Genomic DNA, 14,835 nt, shown 5'->3' with positions numbered 1-14,835 from the left:
GCAGTCAGCTGTGTGGAATGTCCTCTGTACCTTGTGGAGAGCCTGCCCACCCTCTGGACTGGCCCCCTACAACAACAGTCATATGGGCCCAAGCATTCAGAGAGGGAGAAAAATTAGTCATTTGACTTTGCCCTTCTCATTTTCCCTGGGGTGCAAAGTGTGCTTTAAAATGATGATGACCAGGGGCACCTGGGTGGCTCAGTGGGTTAAGCCGCTGCCTTCGGCTCAGGTCATGATCTCAGGGTCCTGGGATCGAGCCCCACATCGGGCTCTCTGCTCAGCAGGGAGCCTACTTCCTCCTCTCTCTCTGCCTGCCTCTCTGCCTGCTTGTGATCTCTGTCTGTCAAATAAATAAATAATAATAATAAAAAAGTCTTTAAAATGATGATGACCAAACAGAAACATGAAATAGATGAGGCATCAGTTGGGATCCTCTTCCTCCTGACCTACATTGTTTGAAAGTCCTGGGGACAGGGCAGGAGAAGTGACTGAGATACCCTACATGGGCCTTTGAGGCACAGTTGCATGGGGACAGTGGACACATGAAATAAGTGTGGCATCGGTTAGGAACCTCTTCTTCCTGACCTATACTGTTTGAAAATACTGAACATAATTTAAAAAATAAAAAAAATAATAAAACTTCCCCAGTTTGATAAGAAAAAGAAAAAAAAGAAAGTCTTGGTCACAGGAGAAGTGACTGACACACCTTTCATAGACTCCTGAGGCACAGGTGCATGGGGCCAGTAGACATGTGAAAGCCGAGCAGAAGATGGAGAGAAGCCTGTGGTATTCCAGGCCTGACATGGAGCAGCACCAGGAGCTGCCTGCAGCTGGAGTAGGTGCAAAGAAGCACCCCCAGAACAAGATAAGCAGGGCCTCCCACAAGCCTGATGGGAAAGCAGGACAGCCCAGACAAACCCTGCACAGCTCAGATCACAAGTCCTGCTTAACAGAAGGTTTGGGTTCAATGCTCACAGAGTCTGAATCCAATGCACTAACAGAGCCCACACCCTGTTAAAGTACAGACTTAGATGTGCCCAGCCTCCCACACTCATGGTCTGTCAAAAGAAGAAGATGGCCGGTTCTGGGCATGAGCACTATTTTCCTAAGCCTCAACTTTTCTTCTATACATGATGTCCAGTATCAATAAAAAAATTACAAGGCACATGAAGCTGTACAAAAATGGGACCCAATATGGAAAGAGGAAATAATAAACCGAACAAAACTCAGAGATGACCCAGAAGTCAGAATTATCAGAGACTTTAGGTAATTATAATAGATTTAGAGGATCCACAGGAAAAGGTAGACAGCATGTGTAAATGTTGGGGAATTTCAGCAGAGAAATGGAAACTCTAAAAAATGCCAAATATAAAAAAAAATCAGGAGTTCAAGTGGATGTTTATGACTCTTCCCAACCCACCCACCAGGCTGATCCCAGAAAAGCCCTCATTTTACCCATCAGAAACTGAGGCGATTAGGGACTGCTGCACCATGAAACTTCTCACCAGAATCAAAACCCCTGAGGAGCCAGGATCTCCCCGTCAGAACCACTGCCCCCCTGCTGCCTGAGGCATGTGGTGACTCAGAGAGACTCAAACAATTACAATCTCTCTAGTCCAGAGGTCAGCAACCTACAGCTCACCCGCCAAATCCAACCTACAGTTGCTTTTGGTATGACCTCTGAGGAAGAATGTGTTTTTACATTTTTTAGAGCTGTAAAAACAACAACAGCAAAGAATGTGTGACAGAGACCATATGTGGCCCTGCAAAGTCTAAAATATTTACTTTGTGGTTCTTTACAGAGAAAGTTTGTCAACCCCTGACCTAATCTAAGGAGAAAAAAACAACAACAAGATTTAGGAAAGCAAGGAAAGGGGCTATGGATGGCAGACTCTTTTGTTTTATTTTGTTTTGTTTTGTTTCAGATTATCGATCTTACCAGCCATCTAGGTTAACAAATCCACCTCCAAAGGAATTCAAGATCTCTCTCTGTAGCTCAGATTGGAGGAGGCATAAGGACAAGGCCACCAGAGTCCCCAGGCCACTAATGCTCTAAAACAGCCATGCCAAACAGCTGCCCCCAGGTGTCAGGTCTCCTCAGCTGCAAGTCAAGTAGAGAACTTCCTGACCACCCGCCTGAGGCACCAGGCCCACCCTCTGCCTTCTTCAATACAAGTTAAACCCCAAGTGTGGAAGTCTCTGACTAGGAGTCATGTAAACTAGCTGACTCCAAGATGTCATCAGAGTGAAAGGCTGTTTTGTTTTGATTTACTATTTGAAAAGGTCAGACCTGTGAACTGCTATGCAGAGAAGGCTGACATGGGTACATGCTTCCACCTACTCACAATGGGGCACAGCAAGGAGGCCTCTAAGAGCCAGACAAGGATGCTGTACAGAAGTCTCCAGGGGCACCTGGGTTGCTCAGTCTGTTACGCGTCAGACTTTGGCTCAGGTTGTGATCGCAGGGTCTTCGAATCAAGCTGAGTTGGGCTCTATGCTCAGCAGGGCGTCTACTCTCCCTCTGCCTCTCCCCCATTCCTGCTCACTCACTCTCTCTCTCTCTCTCTCTCTCTCTCTCTCTCCCCCTACATACCTCTCTCAGATAAATAAATAAAATGATTAAAAACAAAAACAACAAACAGTCTCCAAAACAGGAGGCCCTGTCCATGCCCTTCAGCCACTGGAGCTCTAGCTAGCCATGATTCCCTAACCATCCATGCACATCTATAATTGACTGAGCACTACGGAGAAGACCCCAGTTTCTCTCCTTGAGGAGCTTATAAACTGAGGAATGAGACTCACGAAGATGTAGGAGGGGAGAACTAGGAAGAAAGGCTATAGCTGTAACCCATCTCACTCAGGATTTCAGAAAATTACAACTCAAAACCTTCCTAATCCATCATTTTCCTTAAATCCTGACTGCAGACTCCATAGAGCTAAGGTGGCAGCTTCTTGGAGCACCAGAACAATGAGAAGAGGGTGTGGGAGAGCAAACCTCCCCTGCAGACTGGAGAGCGGAGCAGGACAGCCACTCTTCCTATCTATCTATCTATTTTATTTTATTATGTTAGTCACCCTACAGCACATCATTAGTTTTTGATGTAGTGTTCCACAATTCACTGTTTGTATATAACACCCAGTGCTCCATGCAATATGTGCTCTTCCTAATACCCATCACCAGGCTCATCCATACACCCACTCCCTCCCCCTCTAAAACCCACAGATTACTTCCCACAGAGTCCATAGTCTCTCATGGTTCATCTTCCCCCCTGATTTCTTCCTTGTCATTTTTCTCTTCCTTCTCCTAATGTCCTCCATCCTATTCCTTATGTTCCACAAATAAGTGAAACCACGTGATGATTGTCTTTCTCTGCTTGACTTACTTCATTTAACATAATCTTCTCCAGTTCCATCCATATTGATGCAAGTGTTGGGTATTCATCCTTTCTGATGGCCGAGTAATATCCCGTTGTATACACAGACCACATCTTCTTTACCCATTCATCTCTTAAAGGACATCTCAGTTCTTTCCACTGTTCGGCTATCGTGGACATTGCTTCTATGAACATTGGGGTGCATATGGCCCTTTTCTTTACTACATCTGTATTCTGGGGGTAAATACCCAGTAGTGCAACACTCTTCTTGTGCAAGGAGATCAGGCAGGCACACCCAGGTGGACAAGCACTTATGGCATCTGGCCAGTGGCAGGATTTGGTTCCCAATTCTTCATCTGCCATTTCAGACCTTCCCCGTGGTCACAGTCCAGTAGAAGAAAAGCTCTCTTCTTGTGCATCTCTTTCGAGGCATTAGAAAACCCTCCCCCAAAGATCACCATCAGACCTACAGAATTTCATCCCAGGCCCACACCTGCCTGCCACACTACACACTCCTAGACCATAGCCAAATGGCTTGTCCCAACCTGCCCTCAGCCTCGGCTTGGGCTGCATCCTTCATCAGAAACACCCTTTCTGAAAAAGAGAGAGAGAGAAGAAAAGACACTTTCTCAGCCTTCTGCACCTGGTGAGCATCTCCTCAGTCTTTGAGATCCAGCCTAGGGGTCACCTCCCCTCAGAAGATTTTCCTACCCTGCCAGGAAGAGGCTGTTGTCATGGTCTCCTCCCTCCTCTACTATCTTCCTATCCCTTTGGTATGAGACTGTGACACTGTCCAGTCGCTTCTGAGAATACTTACCTCCCCCAATGAACAGAGCTTCTCAAGAACAGAAGCTGTTTTTCATTTGTTTCCATTTACCAAGAAATGAACCCAGTGCCTAACATAATAAGCATTCAGAGAATATAGAGAGAAAAGAATGAAGAATTGCTCACCAAGAAAGAAATAAAATCAAAGTTTTTGCTTTCCTCAGGTGTACGTACTTCAATCTCATTTCTAATGTGTCAGGAATCCCAACAGGCAAGGTCATAAATCTCATTCTCCCCTAAAGTAAAGCTCTGCCCATCAGAAGACCCAGCCCCAGAAACCACTCTGTTCTTACTTCTCTCTAGAACATCTGGGACTCCAAACTTCCTTGTCCAACTCAGAGGAAAGCATACGTTACTAACACAGGCTCCACTGAAACAAAGGGCCATCACCCCAATTATATCTGGGGTTCTACCAGTCTGCAAGTGACATACTCAAAAAACAGTGCACCACGGCACTAGATAGGAAAAAGAGACACTTCTGTCATCAGAAGTAGGTTATAAAAATTATTACCTTTCCTTGTCATTAGCTTTATTAACTTTTCCCAATAATGAGCTGAATCATTCCCTCATGCAGGAGAGGATTAGAAAATCAATATTGTCAAAGAGAGGGCAGAAGAGCACATTAAATGTCAAACTGCACTGAGCACACTCGGGGAAAAGTTCTTCAGACAAGGCTACAGGTGTGAGGGTGCAGGGCTTGAGGACACCGGCCAGACAGAGGTGGCGCCAAGGAGAAGCAGGCAGCTGGCTCATAGAGCTAGAGACCACGCCATGTCCTCCCCGGGAACCAACCCGGCCCCAAGGCCAGGAGAATGTGCTGCAATCCAAACACTAGGGCTCCTTCAATCTGTACATATGGAAGGCTCAGATGAGGAAAGAAAATTCCCTATGCTTCTGTTCAGGTTCTTTCTCCACCTTTTTCCTTTTATTTAAATCCTCCAAAGCACACGTACAGTTTTGACATTATCTCCGCTAAAAGGCCCTGCCAGCCACAACAACCAAAGGGGAAAGGGTGGCTACAGTATGGCTCAGCATCGAGGTGAGTGCCTCAAGCCCCTGCTGACCTACAGAGAGGGCCTGGAACTGGCTTCCCTTCTCCTCTGTCCACCCTGACAGCTGAAGCCTTCAAAACCAGGTTCACGTATCTCTTTGCATCTGCTGCAGCACCAAGTAACAGAAACCAACTCCAGCTAACGCAGGCAAAGGAAAGTTGACATCTGATCACTAGCAGATAGTTCAGTCCTCAAGAAGGCAGAGGACCAGAATTGAAACGGATGGGTATGTTGAAGGTGTGGGATATGGCCTCACTGCATGAAGATCCTGACCAGGAGGCCTCAGCTGCAGTGCACAGTGCTATCCCAGCCTCTTCACTCACTCAGAACGAAAGTCCCCAGAGAGGATTTGACTAGCTGCCCTCAGGCCCTGGCACTGGGATTGCAATCCCACCAAGACAATGCACAAGAAGAGACAGGAAAATTCCCAAAAGGAAATGGGACACCAACTGCAAGAAGAAATGGATGCTGAACAGTCAAAAATGGGAACACCCAGAAAAGTAGTTAATAAACATTTCCAAAATGAAGGAAGTCACTTGCTTCACTATTCCCTAAAAACTCAGGTTCCGAAGAACACTATCCATCCAGAAATTTGGGGAGGGGGGAATCAAATAAAGATGGATTTTCTGTATTCTAAAGTTACCCTTTGTTAAAATAGAAAACCCACACAGCTGTAGTGAGGTCATTTAAGTCCCCTTCTGACTCTAAAGGTTCTCCTCCAAGGACAGACAGTCTTGAGGAGGCAGGATCCAACCTTCTCCTTCACAGGTGGAAGAGAGGAAGCTGTGAATTCCCTTTCATCGTAATTAACACGTTCCAGGTGAGAAGGAAGAAACACCACACCTGTAGGCTGCAATTTTCCATGCTAGGTGACTGCCCCAGAAGGCCAGCTTGGTTTGCTCATGCTGTATTGCTTAACCCTTCACCTCCAGAATCAGGGTCCTTTCCACTTGGTTGTCAGGCTCTCTGCAGAGGGGTGACAACCACCTGCCCCACAGAGACTAACTGCCAGCACCTCTAAAACCACATCCTCACCCCAGTTTCTCTCTGCACCAACTGACTCTTCACCAGGATGCCACAGGGTTCTAGAAACACCAGTCAGATCACATCATCGCCATTCGTATGGTCTCCAGGCCTCTTCCAAGGTTTCACAATCACAGTGGGCTATCTTGTGGGTCAAGGCTGCAAGGTGTCCAAGGTCTTCTACAAGGTGGCTTCACGCCTCAGTCACCTGTCTCACTATGTCAGGTCACCTCCTTCATACCCACCCATCTCCCCCCAACTGCTCCCTCAGCGGGAGGGGCCCCAGTCATATCCCTCAAGGCTGAGGTCAAAGGTATGTCTTCCTCCAGCAATTGACACCACCGCCTTTGCATTCCTAAGCACATCGTGTTTACCTTGGCTTCATGCCTACTGAAACTTGATATGGCCTTTTTCTAAGATTTTGGTTTAAGTCTGTCTTCCCCACTGGAGTGTCAATTTCCCAAGGGTGAGGCTCCTGTATTGCTCATACTCCCCAGAGGGCCTAGCTCAACCAACATGTGTTGTATACCTGCCGAAGCTTTTAACCTCTGTGCAGAAGCCTTCCTCCCAGCCACCACCCAGGGCACAGTCCAGTAACTCACGTGGTCTGCAACTTCCTTCTGTGAAGCACGGATTATACCAGACCACCCACCTAAGGCAGGTCAAGGCTGCTGCTCGTCTCCCAGCCCATGACCTCTGAAGCAGATGACATTAGATGCTGCTAAGCCATTCTTCTTACCCCATATCCTGCCCACCCCCATTCCTTGCTGTGATATCATGATTTATAATAAGAACTAAATATTTAGTCTTTACTGTTACTGGCACAGAGCTCCTAAAATGCTTGGGATTTCCTAAGTGATGACAGAGATAAAGATATCCTTTTTTTATGGTAATGAGATGACTTTTGGACCACAGGGAAGGATGAGGACCAGTTACCAATGGAGCCAACCACATGATTAGAGAGTTGGAACCTTCAGTCTTACCCCTGAGGTCAAGGGAGCAGAGAGGGGCTAAAGGTTGAGTTCAATCACTAGTGCCAGTGACTGAATCAGTCATGGCTAGGTAATGAAGCCTCACCCCAGTTTCACCCCAAAACAACTGGATTTGAAGAGCTTCCAGGTAGGCAAGCGCATAGAGGTTCTGGGGGAGTGGTGCGCTAGCACAGGACATGGGAGCTCTGCACCCTTTCCCCACATAGCATGCCCTGTGGCTCTCTCCCATCTGGTTGTTCCTGAGTTAAATCCTTTCATAATCCTTTTAGTAAGTTAAAGGTTTCTGAATTCTGTGAGTCACTCTAGCAAATCGGTCAAACAAGGGGATCATGGGAACCTCTGATTCACAACCAGTCAGGCAGAAGCACAGGTGACAACATGGCCTTGAACGGATTCTGAAGTGTGGGGAGAGGGAAGTCTTGTGTCCTAAGCCGTTACCCTGTGGAGTCTCAGGACAGAGTTGAATTTGAGGACACCCACTTGGTGTCAGAGAATTTCTTGGATGTGTGGGGGCCTTCCCACATGGAAATGGAATGGGGAGAATTATTACTATCAGTCTTACTTCTATCTAGATGCCCACCCTCTCCCCAGTGGGACTAGAAAAGAGCCCCAGGTCCAGTCAGTAGAGCCCTCCTTGTTCCCTCTGTGGAGGACTGGCTGAGCCATGCGCCCCTGGTGCAGTTCAGACCACGGCCATGTTAAGAGGCTTTCAGCTGAGGGCCTCTGGTAAAGTTCTCTCTTCTTCTGCTGCATGTGTCCCTATTTACATTAAGACCTGGCAGGGTGTGGGGGCAGCTGTCGTTGACCTGTGGGAATGTCTAGCCAGAGTACAGCCTGGCACATTGAAGATGGCAGAGCAGAAGGAGAACAGGGGTCCATGATGACGCCAGTGAGCTGCTAAATTAGTCAAGCCTGGGGCATTTCTAGACTCCTGGGAGTATGACATAAAGCTTTCATTCACAGCAGAAAGAATCCTAATAGTTTCCTATCAATTAAATGCATTAATAACAATAACAGCAATAACAGTGAGTTTTTATAATCTGCCAGGTCCATGCTAAGCCCAGGACAGTTACTATCTCGCCTTACCCCTGGGGCAATCCTATGTGCAAACATCATGATCCTCAACCGAGGCTCACAGACACCGAAGGATGGGGCCCAGCTAGCAAGCAGGGAGGTAGGATTCATACCCAGACTGCCTACCTTTGAAAGATTGTGTTCTCCATCTCATTATTGCATGCCCTCAAGCCCCTAGTACTCTCCCTTCACATCATCCTGGCACATACACCACTGACAATTGTGAATTTTCAGAGAGTGGGACCGGACTGCTCAATGATCTAGCCCTCACTATATAACCTAGTGTTCCAGAGACTGAAAATACAGGCTAGCAGTAGCAAATCAAGTCAAGTCAGTGGCAGACTCAGGGCTATAAGAACTCAAGCCCTTGGCTCCCCCAGAAAGACATCCTTTCCACAAAGATGGAGCTAGGCCCCAGAGCTTCAGAGAGATCAGGCTTCAGAGCCTAACATCTGCCTCCCAGAGCCACTGGAGCACAAAAGGCCAGCTCAGGAAGTTCTGTACTCACCAGTTGGGTTGACTTCTGCTTCTCCTGGTCAACGCTGCCCTCCCCCCGCTTCACGGATACACTCCTGTGCTTTGTGGCTGCCTCTCTTTCCCTCGTTACCACCTGGAATAGCTCTTCCTGGACCTTGGCCTGCTCCTGTTTATACCTGTGCCAGAAGAGAGATGGAGGAAAGCAGATGCAGATGGCCTGACTGGCAGAAGGTAGCCAAGAAAAGGTCTGCATACTTACTTCAGCTGGCAGGGGTGGGGATCTGTGGGCCAGGGGAGCTCTTAGGCCAGTGGGAGAGGCTCAGGCATCAGCGATAGTCCCCAAGGCAAGGGGATACAGTGACTCGCTCTCAGCCAGGACAATACAGATTAGGAAAAGAAGGAAACCTGACCATCAGATGAGGAATCAGACAGCCATATGCCAAATGAGAGATTCTCAGGGCACAGGTTCGATCCTGGGCTAACCACTCCTATATAGTGGACAGGTGAGGTGGGAAGCCCTACATTCTTCTGCCTCCCCTTGAAAGCTTGAACAGTTTAGATGACAGCAGTCTTTTGTTTGGAGCATTTAACTCTTCATCCTGAATGTATTCCTACCCTCTGACCTATTTCTGGGCATTCTGCCTAGTAAAATAATCCTAAAGACAGAAAAAGGTTATTAGTACCAAGATGCTCTTAGAAAAGTTATTTATTATAGTGTAGAAGAACACAAACAACTTAAATGTCCACCATCAAGGTCAAGTTAAAGAACATATGGTACAAAAGTGCAATGGTATAGTATGTCAACATTAGACCAATATATTCTCAGATTTGTCAATAGCCTGAATCTAAAAATTAAGGACCAATAAATAACACTTTTAGAAATAAAAATGTTTATAAAGGTGTAACAAATGGAAAATAATTGTAAAACTATGTGAAAATAACAAGATATAAAATTATACGTCACTTCGAAAAAATAATCCTGAACTAGAGGGAAGAAGATATTGGGGAAAAAACTCCAAAATATTAACAGGGGTTATTCAGAATCTATAGGTGATATTTCCATTTTATGTATTTCCCAAGTCTTTCATTAGCATGTGTTAGTTGAACATTTTTTAAATATTTAGACATTAAAAAAAAAGATTCAGGTTAGTTATTCTTAGAGAGGCCCCCGAGGATCAGAGAGGGGAATTCTTAGAATATGGGCTTCAGTCCATGACTATGGAACACACCCAACTCGGCTGACCTAATTGAGGGAGCCACCCAACTGTGGCTGACACTGGGCCCCCTAGGCTGCCAGTGTCCTAAAGGGTAGAGAGGAAGTCTGTCAATGACAACTACAGTTAACATTCTCTGGGAACTCTCCCAGGCGCTGGGCTTAAGTGCTTTCTATGTATTAACATATTTAATCAGGACAATACCCCCATCAAGGAAGTATACTCCAGCCATGCCCTGTCAGAGACCTAGAGAAATGCAGTGGCTTTCCAGAGTCACAGAACTAGTGCGGGGCACAATCAGGGTGCACACTGCATTCTGAGGACCTCTGTGCCTCATGGAGTGGGACGCAGGTCCCTGTTCAGAGGTGTCGCCAGCTCTCTGTGGGTGTGGCCTACGCCAATGGGAAGTCACCGACACTCTGGAGCCAGTTCATCTAGGCAACTAGTTAGAATTGTGAGGGCTCTTTTTCTTCTTATCTCTAAAAACATGCCAGCATGCATACATAGACACAGAAGGTCCAGACACTCAGCTACTTAGTCTAGCTTTTTAAAGTGAATTTTTGGGGGGATGGGGTAACTGGGTGATAGGCATTAAGGAGGGCATGTGCTGTAATGAGCACTGGGTGTTTTATGCAACTGATAAATCACTAAACTCTACCTCTGAAACTAATAATATACTATATATTAATTAATTGAATTTAAAGAAAATAAAATTTTTTTAAGGTAAAAAAAAAAATTTTAAATAAAGTAAATTTTTAAGAACATCAGCAGTCAACCCTTCCAGGCCACTTTTGGTATTTCTTCATGTTTAAATTAGGACCAGTGCCACCTGGACTAAAGGATTCTTATGCAATCTCAGTAAGACAAAATATATGAGATAAACCCTTAAGCCTTCAGGCAAGGAAGGGTATCTGGTGAGGAGAGAGCATTCAGTCAGAGCACAGGGCCAGGGCTGAGCGGATACTTGGGATTATTACCTCTTGAGGAAATCCTCCTCCACCCCAGAGGACTGCCGGCCACCACCATACTCAGACCTGGGCAGTTTGGAGTCTGCAAAGAGACGAGAAGCAAAGGACAGTTAGCAGCACCCTAAGGTCCATGAAGGATGGTGGTCATCTGGGAAAGGGCTCAGGAGTGCAGTCCCCTGGATGGATGTGCCCCACAGACAGACATAGAACACACTGTTGACCCAGCCAGTCCAAAGGAGCACAGCCCGAAGGCCTGTCTGCTCCCTCCTTCTGCACCGGGACTGCTCTCTGCATGGGGCAGGCAGCAGGCACGGCCGCTTGAGTGTGGTGTTCCCATTCCATCACTCCTCACTTCACGATGACTTGGAATCCAGGTCATCTTCCTAACACAGGCCTGGGAGGGCTGAGGGAACCCACTGCTCTGCTTCATGCTCTAAGGACAGCCTCCAAGATCTCATTTTGGCAGTGGGGGTCTCCTTAAATGTTTCCCTTAGGAGCCCATTCTACAGATTTTTAACCCTGAATGTGGCAAACACCTCATATTAATGACACTTTATCCATCACTTGACTTGCATCACCTCTAATATTACTGGGCTCTTAAGTTGTTGTAAGGGCTACCTTTTAATGGCCATGAACTTGGCAATTTCTTTTTTTTTTTTTTTTAAGATTTTATTTATTTATTTGACAGAGATCACAAAAAGGCAGAGAGGCAGAGAGAGAGAGGGAAGCAGGCTCACCGCTGAGCAGAGAACCCGATGCAGGGCTCGATCCCAGGACCTTGGGATCATGACCTGAGCCAAAAGCAGAGGCTTTAACGCGCTGAGCCACCAAGGAGCCCCAATTTGGCAATTTCTAAGCAAACCCAGTCCACTTGTCTCTCCACCACTTGGAGACACTGAAGGTTTTGCTACTCCCCTCTCCTCACAACCTTTGCCCTTCCTAAACCATATTTCAGCCAAAGCTCAACACTTTCTGTGGCCTTGGCCGAATGTCCCCCCCCCCCATCCCCGGTCCTTCTCAAGTTTCTAAAGCAGCCGCACCTAGGACTCCATAAAAATACTGAGGAAGAGAACCTTTGTGAGAGAACATGCGAGGATTTGCTATTCCACTGCCAAGACCTTTTCAAGCATGTTGAACTCAGAGGCTCCAGCACTCAACACTTCAGGGAGGCACTTCCGAAAGTAATCATCCTATGTTTCATGCGTTCAGGCCACCTCTCACAGGAGGATGGGCACAGTGGTGCTCCACCCAGAAAGGAGGGCACACGTAAGTGCTCCTCGGTAACATGCCAGGTTCTCAACTGGAATAAAAAACAGTAAATCAGGAATGCCTGGGTGGCTCAGTCAGTTAAGCAGCTGCCTTCAGCTCAGGTCATGATCCCAGGGCCCTGGGATCAAGTCCCACATCAGGCTCCCTGCTCAGTAGGGAGCCTGCTTCTCCCTCTGCCTGCCCTGCCTACTGTTCCCCCTGCTTATGCTTGCTCTTGCTCTCTCTGACAAATAAACAAAATAAAACCTTTAAAAAAAAAAATAGTAAACCACTGCCCAGTTCTGACTTTGACATAATGCCCCTATTCTTGTTTACTTACAACAGCTTTATTGAGATATAATTTATCACAATTACTTCTGCTTTTCATACAACTTTCTTTTTTTGTAACTACAAACACAATGTACCTACCTGTGGCAGAGAATGTGACACTAATCCACGCTCCCACCTTGCATTTAGGAGCCTTCCCACTTCCCTGACCCTCGGAAGCACTCATTATGTACGTCTTTCACTATTAGCAACGTGGAGAACCTCATCACATGTTTACAAGCATTCGTACACATTTTCTATTGAGTTGTCAAAGATCTCTAAGAACTCTCTGTATCACAACTATTAATAATCTGTCATGTTAGATCTCCCTAGTTGATCATTCATTCTTCATTTATTTTTTTTCTAAATTGTCTAATTCCTTAGAGTTACATTTCCCACTTCTCTTAATTTAGGGTTTCTTGATGGAGTTGATGGAATGCTTAGAAAGTCTACTTACTGTATTTATATGTACTACTATTGTACTCTTATGGCTTCAATTCATACATTTAAATCTTTTATTTCCTCTGACATTTATTTTGAGGTATGGTGTGACATAAGGATTTAATTTTAACTTCTTTTTCTAATCTTGTTCCATCACTGAAATGAAAGCAAACACTGATTTTAAAAGTAAAAATATCTTAAAATCAGTCAACTTCAAGACAGCCCATTTATGCTGACTGTTCTTCAATATTCAGAAACTCAAACTCACAATCATTTAAACAGCAAAATACTTTGTTATAACTAAAACCAAATGACAAATGAACCACCATTCTTACTCCTTAAACTGCTGAAACTTACCAAATCTGAGACCAATGCTTCTTTCATTTTCTGAAGCTGAAGCTGATGTGTGTGTGTTAGATTCTGGCCTTCTTTGCTTACTTTATCACTTCCCCCCTCTCACCAGAGTTAATCCAGTTTTTTCAAGTGAACTGGGTTAAGGTAGAGCCCTCTTCAACCCCACCCCTCCTGTCAGTTGCTAGAGATATCATGGGGATCCAGCCCTTTATTTAAAGGACAAGAGCATCTTCAAGAATTTCATATGCCCCCTCAACGGATAGATAGTCAAAGAGATCTCAGGATGGGTCCAAACCCAGGTACCAATTTGCTCTAATGCTCGGGAAGCCCTGAAGCAGACAATACAGAGGCAAGCTGGTAGCAGGCCTGCTGAGAGCCCCTGGCCATTAAGAGGGCAGGCAGAGCTCTCTGGCCTCTGTGCAGAGGTCTGTGGCCTGGCCCCTGAGGACAGTCCCAAGAGCTCCCCTTTCCTTGTACTCTGTACTCCAGAGACAGCAAATCACTTCCAAGGCCCCACAGAGGCCAGGCTGTGCCACTCCTCTGGGCCTATACTTACACTGTTCACCATGCCTGAACTGCCCATCTACCATTGCTCTATCTCTCAAAATCCACTTAAACATCATCTCCCCTTGAAGCCTCTCGCTAAAATAACGAGTCACTCCTCTGTGCTACCTTGGCCACGGGTATGCTTCTACCGTTGCCTCATCATGATTCATGTAACCTAAAGGGTTATGCATTTGGCTCCTTAACTAGAGCCGTGTGTGCCATAAAGGGGGCAGCCCTGTCTACATAGTGCCATGCACAAGCACAAGGCACTTGTCCTGATCCCCTGCCAGCAGTCAATAAACACTGAGTGGACAGGGTATCTTCTACAGTCTTACAATCTAATAAGGAAAACTGGCAGAAAAGACAAGTTGCAGGTGATAGATAAGACCCAGATTCTCATAAAGAGATATTTATTGAAGAGAATAGCAGCTGCCCCAAAGACTGTCCAAATTTATTTGTAATATCTTAATATTTCTGTACCTTATATCCCTTTTTAAATTGTTTCATTCCTTTGTGTTTGCTGAAAGTCACTGTTTGGAGAAAAGCACAAATTCCTCAATTTGTCATGGACCCCACAGAGCAAGAAACAAATGAGCTCTGAGCCCAGTGTGGGCACAGAAAGAGGAGCCCCTGAAAGGTATGGGGTGGCAAGCCTTGCTAGAAGCCCGGAGTGAACCGTCCCAGGAGCCAGGTCACGACCACTTGACGTGAGCGCTCAGTTCGAGGTCCTGAGGTCAACGCTCAAATCAACTCAATTCCTTCGAGCTGGCCCAGTTCACATAAGCCCCATCACTCTTTGAACCATAGCTATCAATGCATCTCTTAGAGATCCTTAACAGCAACTTCTTACCTGAGTTACCAAGCCCTTTCGCCCCATTTGTTACATATGGAGAAACGAAACAGTGAGGAAGCCTGTCTGG

General features: G+C 46.1%; 1 protein-coding gene across 1 annotated transcript in view; it reads right to left on the bottom strand.

Annotated features, from left to right (window-relative positions):
• CHCHD6 (coiled-coil-helix-coiled-coil-helix domain containing 6) overlaps positions 1 to 14,835 on the bottom strand; it is a 242,339-nt gene that overhangs the window by 207,965 nt on the left and 19,539 nt on the right. The window contains exons 3-4 of the mRNA XM_044252867.1: positions 11,009 to 11,081; positions 8,849 to 8,993 (exon numbers count right to left, since the gene is read on the bottom strand). Coding sequence (XP_044108802.1) covers positions 8,849 to 8,993; positions 11,009 to 11,081 — 218 coding nt within the window. The remainder of the gene's footprint in view (positions 1 to 8,848; positions 8,994 to 11,008; positions 11,082 to 14,835) is intronic.

Source organism: Neovison vison, chromosome 6 (assembly GCF_020171115.1).
Source record: "Neovison vison isolate M4711 chromosome 6, ASM_NN_V1, whole genome shotgun sequence".
In the NCBI taxonomy this organism is placed as follows: domain Eukaryota; kingdom Metazoa; phylum Chordata; class Mammalia; order Carnivora; family Mustelidae; genus Neogale; species Neogale vison.
Note: the sequence above shows the minus strand (reverse complement) of the source record. Positions and strands in the feature narration are given on the sequence as shown.